The sequence below is a fragment of the Caretta caretta genome, chromosome 28, assembly GCF_965140235.1.
Source record: "Caretta caretta isolate rCarCar2 chromosome 28, rCarCar1.hap1, whole genome shotgun sequence".
Taxonomy (NCBI): domain Eukaryota; kingdom Metazoa; phylum Chordata; order Testudines; family Cheloniidae; genus Caretta; species Caretta caretta.
The window spans coordinates 206,861-225,686 of record NC_134233.1 but is presented as its reverse complement, the minus strand read 5'-3'; the positions used below and the strand labels follow the sequence as shown (position 1 = coordinate 225,686).

The 18,826-nt window shown below is 60.1% G+C and overlaps 2 protein-coding genes across 5 annotated transcripts in view; one reads left to right on the top strand and one right to left on the bottom strand.

Annotated features, from left to right (window-relative positions):
• Positions 1–12,539, top strand: part of STAG3 (STAG3 cohesin complex component) — a 24,606-nt gene extending 12,067 nt beyond the window's left edge. The window contains exons 20-34 of one of the 3 annotated variants that reach the window (XM_048835044.2): positions 4,324–4,394; positions 4,648–4,735; positions 4,957–5,037; positions 5,156–5,248; positions 5,379–5,547; positions 5,697–5,830; positions 6,235–6,336; positions 6,539–6,684; positions 6,883–7,011; positions 8,452–8,642; positions 11,343–11,493; positions 11,582–11,686; positions 11,767–11,848; positions 12,125–12,199; positions 12,295–12,539. In XM_048835044.2, coding sequence (XP_048691001.2) covers positions 4,324–4,394; positions 4,648–4,735; positions 4,957–5,037; positions 5,156–5,248; positions 5,379–5,547; positions 5,697–5,830; positions 6,235–6,336; positions 6,539–6,684; positions 6,883–7,011; positions 8,452–8,642; positions 11,343–11,493; positions 11,582–11,686; positions 11,767–11,848; positions 12,125–12,199; positions 12,295–12,303 — 1,626 coding nt within the window. In that variant the 3' untranslated portion in view covers positions 12,304–12,539. Of the gene's footprint in view, positions 1–4,323; positions 4,395–4,647; positions 4,736–4,956; positions 5,038–5,155; positions 5,249–5,378; positions 5,548–5,696; positions 5,831–6,234; positions 6,337–6,538; positions 6,685–6,882; positions 7,012–8,451; positions 8,643–11,342; positions 11,494–11,581; positions 11,687–11,766; positions 12,200–12,294 lie in introns of those variants that run through there. The other 2 variants (XM_075124052.1, XM_075124053.1) reach the window with 2 other exon arrangements.
• On the bottom strand, positions 10,627–18,826 carry AP4M1 (adaptor related protein complex 4 subunit mu 1). Of its 2 annotated transcripts, XM_048835046.2 has the most exons (16): positions 18,642–18,826; positions 17,864–17,929; positions 17,370–17,464; positions 16,996–17,102; positions 16,728–16,824; positions 16,446–16,556; positions 15,682–15,762; positions 14,716–14,778; positions 14,468–14,534; positions 14,269–14,322; positions 14,038–14,144; positions 13,846–13,937; positions 13,724–13,768; positions 13,533–13,583; positions 13,229–13,346; positions 10,627–12,954 (listed from the first exon to the last, which is right to left on the bottom strand). In XM_048835046.2, exons 2-16 carry the CDS (start codon positions 17,919–17,921, stop codon positions 12,763–12,765), a joined length of 1,338 nt encoding a protein of 445 aa, XP_048691003.1. In that variant the 5' UTR covers positions 17,922–17,929; positions 18,642–18,826; the 3' UTR covers positions 10,627–12,762. The 2 variants fall into 2 exon arrangements, with proteins under 2 accessions (XP_048691003.1, XP_048691004.1); XM_048835047.2 differs by lacking the exon at positions 14,269–14,322 and having other exon boundaries at positions 18,642–18,725.

Genomic DNA, 18,826 nt, shown 5'->3' with positions numbered 1-18,826 from the left:
GAGTCCTGGCGCTGATCAGTCTCATGGCACCAGTTGCACTTGCGGCCAGGTCTGACTCGCGGCACCGATCCAGGTCCCGCCAGCGCTCTCGCTCAGGCGCAGATCACCTTTGTGCAGTAGGTCCTGATCTCGGCACCGTTTGTATCGGCACCAGTCCGACTCTGCGCAGACCCCACTCATGGCACCACTCCCCAGCCTTGCGGCACTGCTTCCTGGCTCAGCTGCGTTTGGCACCGCCACGGCCATCGTGGTCCCGGTCCCCATTTTCGGACTCGGAGATGGGGTCCAAATATTGGCAGCAGCCCCGGCAGAAGTTGGCACGGGACAGACCTGACATCGGTGCAGGGCAATGGCAGTGAGCATTTTGGACATGCTACCACAGTAGCATGGGCCAGAGCAGTGAGCATTTTGGACCCCATGGGCGTACCACCAGGCCCAGGGTGCCCAGTCCAAGGCCTCATGCTCAGTGGCATCTGAGCCTAGGGGGCCAGAGGCAGCGGCCACTCACCCCACCCCTAGGGGAGCAGAGGAGCCGGCGGGCGCACCACCTCCTCCGGAACGAACCCCAGTTCCTGAGCCAGACCCTGGAGTGGCTGGCACAGAGCTAGAGGTGGGGCAGGAGGTCCCCGAGGACCAAGAGGGTCAGAAGGACCCAGTTTCCCCACTAGTGTCCTCCTCAGCCAAGGCAGGATTTTTACAGGTGCAGGGGTAGGAACGGCAGGCGTAAGCCTTCCCATTCCCCATCCGGGCAGGGCCAGGGCCCGACTAAGCCTTCGTCAGGCTCAAAACAAACATTTTGAAGGTGTGTCCAAGGACGGAGCACCTGTCTCAACGCCGGATCCTTCCCCGTGTTTTTTGAACTGTCTATCCCACTTCTACCATGCATGGTCTCAAATAACATCGGACCACTGGGTTCTTCACATGGTGGGAGTGGGATATTTTCTCCAATTCTGCTCCTACCCTCTTCCCATCCCTCTTCAGGGACCCTTCTCATGAGCAACTCCTTATCCAGGAGGTGCAGGCGCTCCTCGCCATAGGAGCGATGGAGGAGGTTCCTCAGCAGCTAAGGGGCAAGGGATTCTACTCCCTTTATTTCCTAATCCCCAAGCCAAAGGGGGCGGGGGGGTCTCAGGCCCATTCTAGACCTGCGAGGACTCAAGAAGTTCCTGGTAAAGTTGAAGTTCTGCACAGTCTTTCTCAATACAATCATCCCTTCCTGGGATCCAGGAGACTGGTTCGCTGCTCTTGACATGAAAGATGCATACTTTCACATAGTGATTTGCCCTGCTCACAGACGCTTTTTAAGGTGTGTGATTGACCAAAAACATCAGTTCACGGTCCTTCCCTTCGGCCTGTCGACAGCTCCACGAGTGTTCACCAAGCGTATTGTGTAAAGCCTCCGCTCAATCCAGTAGAATGCGATTGTAAGATTTGTAGTCTTTCAGTCATTGCTAGTATGATCATTAAGTTCTGTAACCTTTTGCAAACTTTGTAACATGTAGTCATTGTTAGCATAGCCTTTTAAATTTTGTAATTTTTGCAAGCTTTTGTAACCTTGTATAACCTCCAAGCTTTGCAATATTCCATCACGCAATCAGGGAGAGTGTGAACAAGGGAATGTGTGTGGGAGAGAAGGGAGTGTGAACAAGGGAGTTGATGTTGGGACTGGGTGGAGAGGAATTGCAAGGGGAAAAGAGCCAGGAGACAGGTGTGTCTGATGTAATCTGCCCTGAGAAGGCAATCACAGGGTGCTGTAAAGAAAATAATAACCTGCTATGCATGAAAAGAATGTCTGCAAATGCTGTGATGGACACAGAAGGAAAACTCAGTGTACGTGACAGAAGCCGTCCAGTTCCAAAAAAAGGAAGACCGCACGCTCACAGCTGTCTCTTCTTCTTGGCCTGCTTGCCGGCCCGGATCCATGACCACAGGCAGACACACCAGATCTGCTATGCTTTGGCTTCTCGGCTTCCTCAGCTGTTTCCCGTAACTCTCTACCTGCATGAATGTGGGGGTGCATGAGGGTATGAATGCGTTGAATGTGTGCATGCATGAATAAGCTCTATCCCTTTTCTGTTTGATCCAATAGCGGCATTTAATAAAACCAATATAAGTGTAACCCTGAGTTGGTTTCTAGTGAAACTGCGGTAACAAAGTGCATGTAGGTGGTAGCAGCTTTCCTCCGAAGGAGGCAGGTGTAGGTATACCCCTACCTCAACAACTGGCTACTCAGGGGGCACACCAGAGAGTAGGTGGAGTTGCAGATCAGTCTGGTCACATCCACGTTTGAGAGACTGTCTCCTCTTCAGTGTGAACAAGTCAACCTTGTTACCGACCCAGAGAATAGAATTTATTGGGGCAGTGTTGGACTCAGTCCAGGCAAGAGCACGTTTGCCAGAGTCCTGATTCCAAGCCATGTCATACATCATTTGATGTGTGAGAGAGTACCCAACCACTACAGTAAGGAATTGCCTCGGTCAGAAGGCCACCTGCATGTACATGGTCCGGCATGCCAGGCTGCGGCTCAGGCCTCAACAGACGTGGCTCACCTTGACATACGCCCCGGGGTGCAGCAGCCTGAATTTAGTGGTCATGGTGCCACAGAAGGTATGAGTCACTCCAGTGGTGGCTCAATGCTCAGATAGTCTGCGAGAGAGTCCCCTTCAGCAGCCCTCAACTCTCTTTCTCTAGTTGCGGACACGTCAGCTCTAGGGTGGGGCGCACATCTGGGAGATCTCCAAATGCAGGGCCTCTGGGCACAGGACGAGCTCCCTCTCCATGTCAGTATCAAGGAGCTCAGAGCGGTGCGACTCGCATGCCAGGCTTTTCAGTCTCAACTGCAAGGCCAATACGTGGCAGTCATGATGGACACCGCTGCAATGTTTTACATCAACAAGCAGGGTGGAACCCGGTCCCCACCCCTCTGCCAGGAGGCCCTCGGGCTCTGGGAATTCTGTATAGCCCACTCCACCTGGAAGCATCATATCTGCCAGGAGTCCAGAATATACTGGTGGACTGCCTCAGCAGGTCCTTCCACAACCACGCATGGTCCAGCCAGCCAGACATCGTTCACTCCATTTTCCAGAGGTGGGGTTTCCCCAGGTCGACCTGTTCACCGCTCAGAGCGACAGGAAGTGCCCAGCGTTTTGCTCCTTCCAGAAAAGCAGCCTGGGCTCAATTGCGGCCACATTCCCGCTACCCTGGGGAGGCCGCCTGCTCTGCGCCTTTCCCCTGAGCCCTCTCGTGCACAAGGTCCTGCTCAAGGTCCACAGAGACGGTGTGACGTTCCCTGCTGGTGGTATCTGGACTGGTGATCTGCTAGGCCACTCCAATCCTTGACTCTGGGAGCCAGCCTGACCCTGCTCTGCTGTGAGAACCCCCTGAGCACCTGACGGGTGCTGCTGGAGGAAAAACTTTCCAACGACTGCACACAGCAGACACACACCTAATTGGAATGGATATGAGCAACACATCTCAAAGAACAACAATTACGAGAAGGTAATTAACCGTTTTTAGCCTGCCTGCTGAGAGGGGAAGTCCATCTCCCTCTGGATCCTGGCTGGCTAGGTCCTGGCGATTGGATCTGATTTAATTGGGGATTGGTCCTGCTTTGAGCAGGGGGTTGGACTAGATACCTCCTGAGGTCCCTTCTAACCCTGCTATTCTATGATTCTGTGATCTGCCATTGTGTTCTCAGATGCTCCATTGACATGGAGACTAAGGCCCAGGCAGATATGGACACCCACCTTTCTGTCTCTGAGAACAAACACACCTTTTCCACCCACGGGGTAACACTGCCGCATATGGGGAAACACGTCCAAACAGGACTACAAAAATATTACAAAATATTCCCACTTTATCACAGCCGGGCGTTCAGGGAGTGGGGTATATGGGGCATGTTACTGCAGGCACTGGGGGTTAGGGGAGCCAGGCATTCAGGGAGTGGGGTGTATATAGCATGTTACTGGGGTTTGGGGGCACCAGGTTCTCAGGGAGTATGGTGTATGTAGTGTGTAACTGGGAGCCGGGGGTGCCAGGCCGTCAGGGAATGGGGCGTGTTACTGGGGGTGTGGGAGGGGGTACCAGGCACTCAGGGATTGGGGTGTATGGGGCATGTTACTGCAGACATTGGGGACACCAGGTGCTCAGGGAGTGGGGCGTGTGACTGGGGGCAGTGGGGGCACCAGGTGCTCAGGGAGTGGGGTGTACATAGTGTGTAACTGGGAGCAGGGGGGGCGCCAGGCGCTCAGGGACAGTGCTGGGGGTGCTGTAAGACTGGTACCTAGGGGCCTGCCCTGCTGAGATGTCTCGGTCCCCCCTCAGGCCTCGTACCTGGACGAAGACGAGGTTTACAGCATGGCTGCCACTCTGAAGCGCATTTCCGTCCTCCACAAGTGAGTGCCAGACTGCGTCTCCCCGTGCCCCCCAAGCTCCGTCCGGACAGCAGGGCCCGGTCACAAAGCTCTGCCCTTCCCGTCCCATCTCCTGGAGGGTGTCCCTGCCTGCCCAGGGAGCGCAGAGTGGGGAGGAGCCTCCCCTGCTCCCTGTTCACATGGGTCCCTTCGTCCTTGCCCTGCGGTGGGAGGGGGTCGGGGGCCAGGACACTCCTGTCAGCGAGGCGCTCTCTCTCTCTCTCTCTCTCTGCAGTGCTCACGACCTGACCCCATGGCAGCTCTATGAGCCCTGCAGCCTCCTCCTCCAGCGAGCTGTGGACACAGGCGAGGTCCCCAAGCAGGTACTGGGGGGCCTCTCGGGGAGCCAGGAGCCTGGCCACCTCCTCACAGCCGGGAACCCAGGTGGGGCCTTGCCCTGTCGGGCAGTGTGGGGGACTGTGGGCGGAGGATGCCCTTGTCTGGACCCAGGGGAGGGGAGGCAGAGGAAGCAGCGATGCAGTGGGGCAGCTTGGGACTGAGGGGGACTGCTACCCCACATGCTCACTCTGGGCTTCCATTACAGGTGGTCATCCCCACCATGACCTGTCTCCACTTCAGCATCCTCTGGGATCTGGCTCATGTCTCCGGCACCGTCCCTGCACAGGTGAGGCCGATGGGAAGGTCCCTGCCAAGAAGGGCAGCGTGGGGGGAAGCCCTGGCCCTGCCTCTGGGGCCTGCGGGTTCCTTCCTGCCCCTCACAGACTCCTCTGCTCTTACCCCAGAAGGAGCTGCTGGCCCTGAAGCGCAAAGTCGCCTCCTTCTGCTCCCTCTGCCAGAGCTGCCTGACCGACATGGACTCCAGTGTCCAAGAGCAGGTGAGAGGTGGACAAGGGCTGGGAGCCGAGGGCTGGACAGGCTGCAGCTCAGGCATGCTGGGGGAGGGGGTCTGGGAGCCCCCGCCAGCAGTGCTGTTTGTGGGTGATCATTCTGCCTCTGTCTGTCCAGGCCTTTGTGCTGCTGAGTGACCTGCTGCTGGTATTCAGCCCGCAGCTGGCTCGAGGCGAGCGGGAGGCGCTGGAGTTGCTGGTGTACCGGCCCGAAGTGGCCCTGCAGTCCCAGCTGGCCGGATTCCTCATGGATCACGTCTTCAACCACGCCGAGCTCATGGGCAGTGGTGCGTACTCGCCCCATGGGACCGGGGGGCAGTGGCGGGAGAGTGGACAGGCAGGCTGGGGGAAGGGGGCTGAGTAGGGAGGGGGGAACAGAGAAATGGGGAGAGGGATCTGTGGGGCAAAAGCCTCACCCCCCACCCCTCCTCTGCAGATGAGGAGGACAGTGAGGGGAGGATCGAGAGGCTACACCAACAGCGCAACCTGCTGGCCGGGTTCTGCAAACTCATCCTCTACAACGTGCTGGAGCTGAGCGCTGCCTCCGACGTCTTCAAGCACTACGCCAAGGTCGGGGAGACATGGGAGGGACCCCACGGCACAGGGCGGGGGTGCTCCTACCATACTAAGGGGTGGGCAGCTAGAGCTTGGGGTGCGGATCGGGGGGATGGACTCTCAAATGTCTGGGACTGCGCCCGGCTCCCTGCTGCAGGTGTTGTGACTCACCTGGCACACGGGGCCGCAGCATTGCTGAGGTTTGGCCTGGCCTGCGCCTGACCCCTTGTGCCAGGTTGCAGCGCCCAGAGTGGGAAGCTGAACCCAGCCCTGCGGGCAGGCGCCGCTACTGCAGACGTGTTTTTCTTAAAATCCTGGCCCCAAAGGAAAGTCACAGCAGCCGTGACAAGCCTGCAGCCCTACTCGCCACCGGCGGGGCTGGGCAGTCGGGGCCCCCACCACCCTGCTCTCCCTTCCAGTTCTACAAGGATTACGGGGACATCATCAAGGAGACGCTGAGCCGGGCGCGGCAGATTGACCGGGATGAGTGGGCCCGCACCCTTCTCCTCAGCCTGCAGCAGGTACCAGGGAGGGGGTTGTGCCCAGTGCTGCCTGGGGAAGAGAGGAGCCCCTGTCACTGATCCATATCTGTGTGTATGCTGTGGGGGGGCTGGGGAGGCCCTTAGGTTGGCCCATCCCTGTGTGTCTGTGTAGGGAGGTGGCTGGGGGATGGGGCTCGGGCTGCCATGCGGCCCCATGTCTGACTCTCTGTCCCCTGCGCAGCTGCTGACAGAGCTGCTGCTGCAGCAGGGCCCAGACGCAGTTTACAGCAAGGCCTTCCTGGAGATCCGGGACCTGGCACGGCGCTTCTCCCTGTTCTTCAGCCTGCACCAGCTGCACAATCGCCGGGCGCTGGTCGCCCTGCACAAGTGAGACGGGGGGCTGGGCGGGGAGCAGAGCAGAGCTGTGGGGCATGCTGGGATCCTGGAGCCTCTAGGAATTGGGGAGGGGCATGCTGGGGTCCGCACTTCACGTGGGGGTGGGATGGCTGGCACTTGGACTTGCAGGGTTTGGTGTGTGTCTCCCCACCATCCTGCTCCCTGTCTCTCTTTCTCTCTCTTGCCCAGGGCTGGGATCAAGTTTGCCTTCCAGGAGCCAGCACCCTCAGGCTCAGAGTTGGGGCCCCTCAACTTGCCCTTCCTGGAGGTGTTGAGCGAATTCTCTCCCCGCCTGCTGCGCCCGGACAAGAAACTGCTGTGAGTGCCCAGGGTGGTGGGCCAGTGGGGGTGGGAGTTCCTTGGGGAGGGGGGACAACTGGGCTTTCAGGAGTGCTTGGGGGGGTGATTGCAGTGGCCCCCATGCTGTAAGGGTTAACCTGCCTTTGAGGGGGTCAACAACCACGTGGACAAGGGGATCCAGTGGATATAGCATACTTAGATTTTCAGAAAGCCTTTGACAAGGTCCCGCACCAAAGGCTCTTACGCAGAGTCAGCTGTTATGGGATAAGAGGGAAGGTCCCCTCCTCGATCAGTGACTGGGTAAAAGACAGGAAACAAAGGGGAGGTATAAATGGTCAGTTTTCAGAGTGGAGAGAGGTGAATAGTGGTGTCCCCCAGGGATCTGTACTGGGCCCAGTCCTATTCAACATATTCATAAATGATCTGGAAAAAGGGGTCAACAGTGAGGTGGCAAAATTTGCAGATGATACAAAACTACTCAGGATAGTTAAGTCCCAGGCAGACTGGGAAGAGTTACAAAGCGATCTCTCAAAACTGGACGACGGGGCAACAAAATGGCCGATGAAATTCAGTGTTGATAAATGCAAAGTGATGCACATTGGAAAACATAATCCCAACTACATGTATAAAATGAAGGAGTCTAAATTAGCTGTGACCACTAAAGAAAGAGATCCTGGAGTCACTAGGGATAGTTCTCTGCAAACATCCACTCAGCATGCAGTGGCAGTCAAAAAAGCAAACAGAATGTTGGGAATCATGAAGAAAGGGAGAGATAATAAGACAGCAAATATCATATTGCTTCTATATAAATCGGTGGTACCCCCACCTCTTGAATGTGCAGATGTGGTCGCCCCATCTCAAAAAAGACATATTGGAATTGGAAAAGGTTCAGAAAAGGGCAACAAAAATTATTAGGGGTACAGAATGGCTGCTGTATGAGGAGAGGAACTTTTCAGCTTGGAAAAGAGACAACTAAGGGGGGGTATGATTGAGGTCTATAAAATCATGATGGGTGTGGAGAAAGCAAAGAAGGAAGTGTTACTGACTCCTTCTCATAGCACACGAACTAGGGGCCACCCAATGAAACGAACAGGCAGCGGGTTTAAAACAAACCAAAGGAAGTATTTCTTCACACAACGCACAGTCAGTCTATGGAACTCCTTGCCAGAGGACGTTGTGAAGGCCAAGACTATAACAGCGTTCAAAGAAGAACTAGATACGTTCCTGGAGGATGGTCCAGCAATGGCTATGAGCCAGGATGGGCAGGGATGTTGTCCCTAACCTCTGTTTGCCAGAAGCTGGGAATGAGCGATAGGGGATGGATCACTTGATGATTCCCTGTTCTGTTCATTCCCTGTGGGGCACCTGGCATTGGCCACTGTTGGAAGACAGGATACTGGGCTAGATGGACTTTTGGTCTGACTCAGTATGGCCGCTCTTATGCCTTCCCTCGCACAGCTTGTCCTACCTGGAGCAGACCTGCCAGACCAGGCTCTCCCCACAGCAGAGAGGGAAGGCCTGGAATCCACTCCTGACATATCGCCGCTCCCTGAGATCCCTGGATGACATGGGCTCTGACGCCAGCCGGATTGCAGCTCCCCGACCCCGGAGGAAACCCGGCACCGCAGCCAAGAGGAGGCGTCTGGATGGTGAGGGGCAAATGCCACACGCTGCTGTCCCTGCTAGGAAATGGCAGGTGTAACACTGCTTGCAGTGACTAGTCCGAAGCGTGAGTGCCAGTCTCAGGCCAGCTCCTCAGGCAGGGTAACAGAGTCACAGAAAGGCCCCTCAGGGACAGGTGGGCTTAGCTATGTCACAGCATCACAGCAGTGTTCAGGTTACTGCCACTCCCGAAGGGCCAGTCCCTTAGAATCATAGAATCATAGAATATCAGGGTTGGAAGGGACCCCAGAAGGTCATCTAGTCCAACCCCCTGCTCGAAGCAGGACCAATTCCCAGTTAAATCATCCCAGCCAGGGCTTTGTCAAGCCTGACCTTAAAAACCTCTAAGGAAGGAGATTCTACCACCTCCCTAGGTAACGCATTCCAGTGTTTCACCACCCTCTTAGTGAAAAAGTTTTTCCTAATATCCAATCTAAACCTCCCCCACTGCAACTTGAGACCATTACTCCTCGTTCTGTCATCTGCTACCATTGAGAACAGTCTAGAGCCATCCTCTTTGGAACCCTGTTAGGGGGCTTATTCCTTCATATCCACTTACTTCCCTGGTCCTTCTCGCATGAACAGAGAGCAACAATACCCGAAGTCCAAAGGTGCAAACAATTCGATGTTTATTGGGGTGAACTTCCAGCAAGCATGATTCCAGTTTCCTTCCTTAGTATCCTCCTTCCCAGCTCTGACACCACAGAGCCTTACACCTGTGTCCCTGTTCCCATTCCTACCCTTAGCCAAACATGATTCCAACTTCCTTACTCCCATTCCCTGTTCCCATTTCCCCCTTTAGCAAAACATGATTCCAATTTTCTTACCCCCATTCCCTGTTCCCATTTCCCCCTTTAGCAAAACATGATTGCAATTTCCTTACCCCCATTCCCTGTTCCCATCTCCCACACCCACCCCCATTCCCCCCCACACCCACACCCCTTAAGGTTAACCTGTCCCCCTTATTTTCAGGCTTGACTTGTTTTTTTCACCTCCCTTTCCTGAAGGGCCATAATCTGAGTCTTCTAGTAGCTTGTTTGCTGACCGGATGTATTCATTATTTGCAGCTCCTTTGTGCCCATCAGCTAGGTAATTTGCATTTACACACAGAGGCTTACTAGCTTGCTTCTGGATCGAAAGCTGTTAGCAGCTCAGACACTGTCTTAAAAGGGAAGCATTTTACTTCCACCAGAGTTCTGATTACTTTCCACTTTCATCTCCTGCTCCAAAACACAGCGATCTGAAAAAGAAAGCACAACCTATTGTGGCTCCTTTTGGAGCCCTATTAGGATTTTAATGAAGTACCATGTTTTATTTGCATTTCTTTTACTCCTTTTCCAATATACACTGCACATGTCCTGGGAAAATGCAAATTCCTTCCATATAGTTTAACCTCCATAACATCATATTAGCCAAATTAATTTTACACAAGGTATAACTGCCTCCCCCATGCCTACAGAGTTTTCATGCAGAACCCACCAAAGCAACAATCTAATCCCCCAGAGCCATCCCAAGGCTCAGTGTTCCCATCAAACCCCCTTTCAGGTAGTTGAAAGCAGCTATCAAATCCCCCCTCATTCTTCTCTTCTGCAGGCTAAACAATCCCAGCTCCCTCAGCCTCTCCTCATAAGTCATGTGTTCCAGACCCCTAATCATTTTTGTTGCCCTTCGCTGGACTCTCTCCAATTTATCCACATCCTTCTTGAAGTGTGGGGCCCAAAACTGGACACAGTACTCCAGATGAGGCCTCACCAATGTCGAATAGAGGGGAACGATCACGTCCCTCGATCTGCTCGCTATGCCCCTACCTATACATCCCAAAATGCCATTGGCCTTACCCTAGGTCAGTTCCGCCTGAGGGCTTGCACCAAGGATAAGGCCTGTAGCCATGATAAACTGTGTGTGAAACTGGGAAAGGAAACCAGGGAGTTATTTACAAGGCTAAAGCAAGTCGACAGAGAGCCACACAGATGAGTTACAATCTTAAATTTCAAAAGGTAATGAAAGCTGCTATAGTCTGCAAGCTCTGTAAGCCAGTCATGTCTACAAACACACTCTTCGCCTCCAGCGTAATCAGTTCCTTCTTGTCAGGGGCTTTATTCCCCTCCGGCCATGTTCTGAGCTGCAAGCTCACCTGCTGGGAGTCCGCTTGCATGACTCTCCTTCCTGGGGAAGAGTGCAGAACAGTAGAAGTCTCGTGTCCTCTTGCTGACAGTCCCTAGGGAAGTTCCAGTTGCACCGTCCCAGCCCCTAGCGCTAGTTAATGTCTCTCTCCTGTCTGGTGGTTTACAGTCACAGGCCCAAATGCTACCATGCAACGTGGGACATGGATGGTACATGTGAGATTAATACAGGCAGCCGCTCACAAGCATAGTCTAAACATATTCTTACCATTCTAATACCAGTTTCACCAGTACTAACGCACAGGTGAGCCGGACAGCTTCCAGCTGTGTAGCTGTCAGTGTTTGACTGAGACATGGGCACGTTGGTCTGCTGGCACCACAGTGGGGGGCTGCGGGTCAGGATTGAGGTGCACTGGCAGACCGAGTGGGGGGGTGGAGAGCCCAAGGCTGGGATAGCAGGGGATGTGGGTCAGGATTGGGGGGCACCAGCAGAGCGGGGGGGACAGTGGGGTGACTCCGGGGCCAGGACTGGATCACCTGGCATCTGTCTCTCTCCTGTTCCAGACTCGTCTCAGCGAGGGCATTCCAGCCTCCAGCTGAGCAGCCGCCTGGAGACCCCGATGCTCACATCAACGGTGCTGAAAAGGGGGCGCCAGCCGGGCAGCCCGGCGCAGCTGCAGGAGGAGGAGGGGTCCGAGTCGGACTTCGTGCAGAGGTGAGACCCATGGGGGGCAGGGCAGAGCCAGCGGGGATGGGGGACGGATTAACCTGCTCTGACCCTGCTGCCTTCCTGTCCCTTGCAGCCAGCCCTGGTTCAGCTCCCAGCGCTCTCGAGAATCCCCCGGCTGGCAGCAGCTCCTGATCCCCCGGAGCGCATCGAGACCTGGGCTGGGCAGCAGGATGGACCGGTGAGGAGTAGTCACTGTCCTGGGGGGCGGCTCTCCCTCTCTGGACCAGAGCCCCCTTGACCCTGCCCTGTGTCCCCTAGGCTCAGCCTGATGGAGGAGGAGGAGGAGATGGTGATCCAGGAGGAGAGCAGTGATGAGGAGGATCCCCAGGGACTGGACATGGTGAGGGGAGCCCTGGCGGGAAGGGCTATTGGTGATGTGTTGAGGGCCTGTGAGCCCCGGCCTGACTGGGGCAGGCCCCTTCCACACAGCCTGGCTGGGGATGACCCTAACATGAGCTGCGTCCAGCGGGGCGTCCGGGGCCTGGCTCCCCACAGCCCCTTCCCCTGGGGCTCTCTCTACCTTGCAGCCAGGACTCTCTGGCTGGCTTGCTGGCGGCAGGAGGGGCTGGGCTGGGGGGCACAGAGGGCACTAAGGTACTGGCGTTTGCCTCTCCAGCCGCTGATCCGCTCGCACAGCTCCCAGGGTGAGCAGCTCCGGGACCTCTTCGACTCCACCATCCTCGGCATCGAGGTGAGCGCACGGAAGTGTGAGAGCCGGGGGAGAGGGGGCACCTGCTGTGTTGCAGTGGGGGGAGCCAAGTCTTACTGGGAATCTCTCCCCCGCAGGATCCCTGATGTGGCTGGAGCAGGCAGGAGACCACCCGTCCGGGAACGGGGCCTCTCTCAGGGAATTACACACCAGGTCCTTTCTCTGTGGCCCGGCTCCAGGACCGGCCTCCCAGTGGGGGTGAGCACCCTGGGGAGTCTGGGTCGATGGGTCTCGGCCAGGCTCTGTCGGTGCCCTGACCGGGCTGCTGTTCCAGATGTTAGGGGGTTGGTTCTACTCATGAATAAAGTTGTTTATTGCCAGAGTCCTGTGTGCGGGGAGGTGACTAGCCTGGAAGAGCGCAGCGCCGAGGGGACGCCCTAGGAGTTACTGCACAATGCCGTGGGGCAGGGGATGCAGGCCAGGGAGGTGGATGAGAGAGCCGTTGCTGAGGATGACCTAGCACACTCAGCGGTGGGGCTGCGCTCAGAGGTGGATGACGGAGGAGTCGCTGTGGGTCACGTAGCGCAGCCAGCGGTAGGCTGGGCTCAGAGGCGGATGACATAGGAGTCGCTGTGGGTCACGTAGCGCACCCAGCGGTGGGGCAGCCCAGCTGGGGGGGCCGTGAAACGCAGGAAGCGGATCTGCAAGCCAGAGCAGGTGTGCATGGGCAGCTCGAAGGACATGTTCGCCGGCCCCACTTCCAGCAGCGAGGAGCTGCTCAGTCCTGGGACCTCCAGCTGCAGGGAGAGTCGGGGCGTTATTGCCCAGGGCAGAGCAGGGCCCGCCCCCCCCTTCTGAAGGGTGGGGTTGGGACCCCTCAAAACCCATCATCGACAGGGGAGCCCCAGCCTGCTCCTTCACCCCCTTGCCCCTGCCCCTCATCCTCTTTGCAGAGGGCAGGGGCTATCCACTCTCTCCCCAGCACTGGGGTGTGCCTCCCTGCCCCGCCCCACCCCTCCCCATTCTGGCCAGGGGCCGTCTCCCCCCTCCCCGCCCCAGGCCAGGCTTTACCTTGAAGAGGGCGGAGAGCTGGGAGCCCCCCTGGACGCGCGGGATCACCCAGCGAATGGCCTTGAGGGTGGGCTGCAGCTCCACGGTCTGCTCGGGGCTGCTCAGCTCCTGGGACAGGCTGGGGGAGAGGACAGAGCCAGGGGTGGGGACTGACCCTGCCGGAGCCAGGCCCCAGTGAGGTGTCTCTGGGCCCAGGCCCGCCAGCCGCTGGAGAAGGGCTGCCTCTAACCCCCCCGCCCTGCCCCGCCCAGCATGCAGCTCCCCATACTAGAGGGGAGACCCACTGGGAGCCCATGTCACCCACCTGACGACCCCCTTCGGCACCGGCAGCTGGACTCGCACGTTCAGGGCCTGGCTGGAGGGAAGAGAAAGCGGTGAACTGGGGCCAGGAGGGCAGCGGCTCCCCGCAGCCTGGGAGCCAGCTCAGAGGCTGGGGGCATGGATGGCAGGGGCCATCCCCACCCCAGGGAGCCCCCCAGCTCACCGGGCTCTTACCTTTTGGGCGCCAGGTCACAGCGGAGCTTGAGGTAAACACGGAGCCTGTGGGGAGATGGGAACGGTGAGTGCCGAGGGGCTAGGCCGAGGGGCGTTGTGCTCCCGGCTGCAGCCTCACTCACCTGCCCGTGGGGTCCCGCTCCAGGGTGGGGAAGAGCTGGAAGGGCAGGGCCGAGGGGATGTCGTCTGACAGCTGGTACTGCATCAGTGGGAGCTGGGGAGAGCAGAGCAGGGTCAGGCCGGGCCCCCCAGGGCCACACCGGGGGCTGGGCCCCCAGCTGCAGGCAGGGGTCAGGCCAGGCTCTGGGGCTCACCTCCCCCTGGCTGGGATTGACCTTCAGGATGCGGCTGCTCTCAAACTCGTCCAGCTTCACGGAGCTGTGGAAGGCGCATTGGTCGGCGCGGACGGCAGTGCCGTAGCCTGCGGGGGGAGGGGGAGTCAGAGCCGGCGGGGGAGGGGAGTCAGAGCCGGCGGGGGGGGGGGGGGGGGTCAGAGCCAGGGCGCCCCCACCAGGCGGAGCAGAGACCTGCGTCCGGCCACTCACCTCGCAGCTCCAACTTCCCCACACAGAACTCCTCCGTCAGCCCGATGCGCAGCTCTGCGGGGAGAGGGGCGAGCGTCAGGGGAGAGCTGCCCCACGCCCTGCTCCCGCCGCGCAGGGGGTATGTCTACACTGACGTTAAACCCCCACGGCTGGCCCGCGTCCGCCAACGCAGGCTCACGGGGCGGCAGGCGTTACTCACCGGGGCAGCTGGGCAAGTAGCTCTTGAGGCGGATTTCTCCCTGGATGTCAGCCTTCATGGGGGTGCCCTGGGCGGGAAGCAGGGGACGGGGGTGAGTCCCAGACAATGAACCAGCGTGGTGGGGACAAGGCCCCAGCTGGGGGGTGGGGGGCTGGGGCATTACTAAGACCCTGTGGATCCATGATGTGGGGCTGCGGACTGGGGCCCAGGACTCCGCTGGACACCTCCCCCTCCTGCCCCTGACTCACGTTGGCCGCGATGATGACCGTCAGCCTCTCCACCACGTCCAGAAACACCTCGTTCCTCGCGCCCTGGGGGGAGAGATGGCTGGGCATTGAGTGACCGCTGTGGGTGGGGCCCTGCCCCCCCACCATGGGGAAGGTGGATCCGTGCACCCTTCCCCTGCCCCCCACGGAGGGGCTGGTGTGACGTAGGGGGGATTTTCCCTTATGTTGTATGTGAGCCTATGTGAATCTTACTGTTTCGCATGAATGCTGTGTGCGCCTCGGTTTCCCTGTGTATTGCACCAATGTCTAGAGAGTGGGAATAAGGGGGTGTGACTTTTGTGGGGGCTCCTCCAGCTGCCTGCAGGGAGGGATGCTGTGGCTGCCTCTTCGTCACCTGAGACCCAGGAGGGGGATGCAACCAGGTGACTCTTGGCCCAGGAAAGGGAGACAAAGGCCGGAGGAGGAGCAGCGGGCCGGGCAGGGGCCAGGCAGCTGAAAGGAGTCGGTCTCGGCTGGCTTGGGGCGCAGCGGGAGGGCAGAGGCCTGGCTTTGGGCTCCCTTCACCCCAAGGCGGACTTGGCTGAAAGTCCCCGATTTCTGTGCTAACGAGCTCTGCCCTACGCTGTGTCCCTGTCGTCTAATAAACCTTCTGTGTTACTGGCTGGCTGAGAGTCCCGTCTGACTGCGGAGTTGGGGGGCAGGACCCTCTGGCTGCCCCAGGACCCCGCCTGGGTGGACTCGCTGGGGGAGGCGCAGGGAGGGGCAGAGGAGGCTGAAGGCTCCGGGGTCAGACCCAGGAAGGTGGAGCCGGGGGAGCTGTGTGTCCTGCAGACAGGCTGCTCCCCGAGGGGAGACTCCCCCAGAGTCCTGCCTGGCTTCGTAGGGAGCAGCTCCAGAGCATCGCCCGGGGACCCCACGACAACTGGCCTGTTCCGTGCCGGAGGAAGGGGTAGTGCTCACTGTTGGGGGGCTCGGGGGGTGTCTCACCTGGTCCCCGTGGGGGGGCAGCACAGGGCGGCTGGCGGCCGAGCTCGGAGCCACTTTGCTTTGCTGCGTCTCTGCTCCAAACTGAAACCAAAGGGGCCAGGGTCAGAGCAGGGCCCCAGGATGGAGCCCTGGGGCAGGAGGGGCCCTGGGGAGTGCTCAGGGGCACCAGGTACCCCATGGCCTGACCCCTCTCAGGGTAACATTTTCCCTGGAGGAGCCACTGCCCTGAGCTCAGCCATGGGGGGGAGAGACCCCCAGTCTGGGGCGGGGGGTATCAGGCAGTCACTGTCTGGGGGGATTTGGGGCCCGGGCTCACAAGGCAACACTGCCCAGGGGGTGCTAAGGGGGGAGAGGGGACGGGGGGAGGACTCGGGGACTGGGTTCCCCAAGCCCAGGGGGTCTGGGGGGGGGAATTCGGGGGCTGTTCTCACCAAGCCGACGCTGCCCAGGGGGTTCGGAGGCTGTGCTCACCAAGCCAAGAGGGGTGCTGAGGAGGGAGAGGGGACGGGGGGAGGACTCAAGGACTGGGCTCCCCAAGCCCAGGGGGTGCTGGGGGGTCGGGGACACGGGGGGGGAATTTGGGGGGGCTGTTCTCACCAAGCTGACGCTGCCCAGGGGGTTCGGAGGCTGTGCTCACCAAGCCAAGAGGGGTGCTGAGGAGGGAAAGGGGACGAGGGGAGGACTCAAGGACTGGGTTCCCCAAGCCCAGGGGGTGCTGGGCGGTCGGGGACATGGGGGGGGGAATTTGGGGGGGCTGTTCTCACCAGGCCGACGCTGCCCAGGGCCAGCAGGCTGAAGCCCTTGCTGTGCACAGGCTCTGTCTGGATGAAGTTGCACAGCACATCCGGCGCCGTGGTCTGCACGTAGCCGTAGTCCTGGGGGGGGAGGGGGGGCACAGCGTGAAGCGGAGGGGCTGGCTACGCCCACGCCCCCGGCAAGGGAGGCCAGTGCTGTGTGCTTCCCCGCAGCAGTGCCCCAGCTCGGGGGTCTGACCCAGGGACCTTCCCTGCGGCAGCGACCCCCCCCCCACACACACACACACACACCAGCATCTCGTCCAGCAGCTCGTAGATGAGAGCGAAGTTGAGGCTGACGGTTTTCTCGCTGAGGGAGCCACAGTAATCGCGGACCAGCGTCACCAGCCTGCGGGAAGGGAGGGAGACGGGGGTGAGGACGCGGACGGCTGCTGCCCCCAGTCCCTGCCCCAGGTCCCCCTGCCGGCACCCACACCTGGGGCTGTGGCTTGTCCCCCCATCTGCCCCCTCCCCAACCCGGGGTCACTCCCACCCACCCCCCCCGACATGCCCGCCTCACCGGTTCAGGAACTCGATGATGGTGAAAGGGGAAACGTCGTGCCCCGTCGTGGCCACGAAGTAGAGGCCGGCGTGACGCACGTGGACGAAGTGCAGCCCCTCGTGCGCCTGCAGGGAGGGGAGCAGGTGGGGGAAACACAAGCAGAGTTAGACAGACCCCCTCCCCCACCAGGGCAATGCCTCGCCCCCCGTTACCCCACGGACATGTCCCCTGTGCCCATAGCGATACTAGAGATGCTCCCCGCTTCTGTTACCATAGAGACGCTTACTTCATCCCCATAGCGGTACCCCCTCCCCTGTTACCACAGAGACACTTAACCCGCCCCATTGTGGTGCCATTCACTGGCCACCCCCCGCCCCGCCCCGCCCCAGTACCATGAAGACGGGGGCCTGGTCCCTGGGCAGGGCTGTGATCTTCCTATAGAAAGTGTCCACCAGATCCGTGCTGCCCCCGCTGGCCTCGCCACGGACTCGAGGAGTGGGTTAAGGAAAAATGACCCCATCAGGGTGCAGGTGGCTGTGAGCTTCCCCCCAGCAGTGCCCAGCTGGAGCCCCTGAGTCTGGGCGGTCCCCCAGCAGTGGCCTTCCCGGCGCAGGGTGATCTGCGGGACGTCTCTGGGGGAGGAGGTTCCCGGGGGGTGGGGGGGACAGTATCCGGAAGAAGGGGACCCGTGGTGAGGAGAGGGGAGATATGACCCCTGGCATGGGGCCTGTGGGGGTGGTTTAGGTGGAACTTGGAGGGGGGCACGATACAGCCCTTGGGGAGGAGCTGATCTTGGGGGCGCTGAGGGGGGTTATGTCAGGAGCCATGTGGGGGGCAGTCGGGGGCTCCAGGGGGGACACGTGGGGCGGCCTAGGGGGCAGGATACAGTCCTTGTGGACGAGTCTGTCTCCCTTGGAGGAGAGAATGAAAATCTGAGACAACATCACAGAGCCTGCCGGGATGGGGGGAAGGAGAGAGTGTGAGCGGGACCCGCCTCCAACCCCGGGGCCCCGCCCCTGCCCCAACCTCTGGGCCCCCCTTTCCCTGATACCGCGCCCCCAACCTGTAGCCCCGCCCCTGCAGCCCCGCCCCCCACCGCTGGGGCCCTGCCCCTGCCCCAAGACCCCGCCCACAACCTGTAGCCCCGCCCCTGCAACCCTGCCCCCACCTCTGGGGCCCCGCCCCCGCCCCAAGACCCCGCCCACAACCTGTAGCCCCGCCCCTGCAGCACTGCCCCCCGCTGGGGCCCCGCCCCTGCCCAAGACCCCGCCCACAACCTGTAGCCCCGCCCCTGCAACCCTGCCCCCACCTTTGGGGCCCCGCCCCTGCCCCAAGACCCCGCCCACAACCTGTAGCCCCGCCCCCAACGTCTGGGACCCCGCCCCTGCCCCCGAAACCCTGCCCCAACCCCGGAACCGCACCCCTTGACTCCGCCCCTTCCCCGGGCGACCCCGCCCCCACCCCTAGACCCCGCCCCCTGCCCCGGGGCCCCGCCCGCTGCTCCAACCTGCCCCGGCTCCGCCCCTGCCCCCCGAGCTCCCGCCCGCAGGAACCCTCCCTGGGCCCCGCCCCCTGCTACAGGGGCCCCCCAGGCCCGCCCCGGGGTCGCGGCCCCTTTAAGTGGGGGCGGGGCTTGCGGGGGGTCCCGCTGGGTCCGCTCGAACCTGGGTCCGGCGCGGGCCGCTGCGCTGTCACGTGACGGCGACGCGTGGGCGGGGCCTCCGCACGACGCTCTGCCCGAGCTGCGATTGGCGGGCTGGGCGGGTCACGTGCCGGGCACTGGTTGGCCCGGGGCGGGCACGTGGCAGGAGGCGGGTCTCTAGTTTCGCGCCACTTTTGGTTGCGGCAG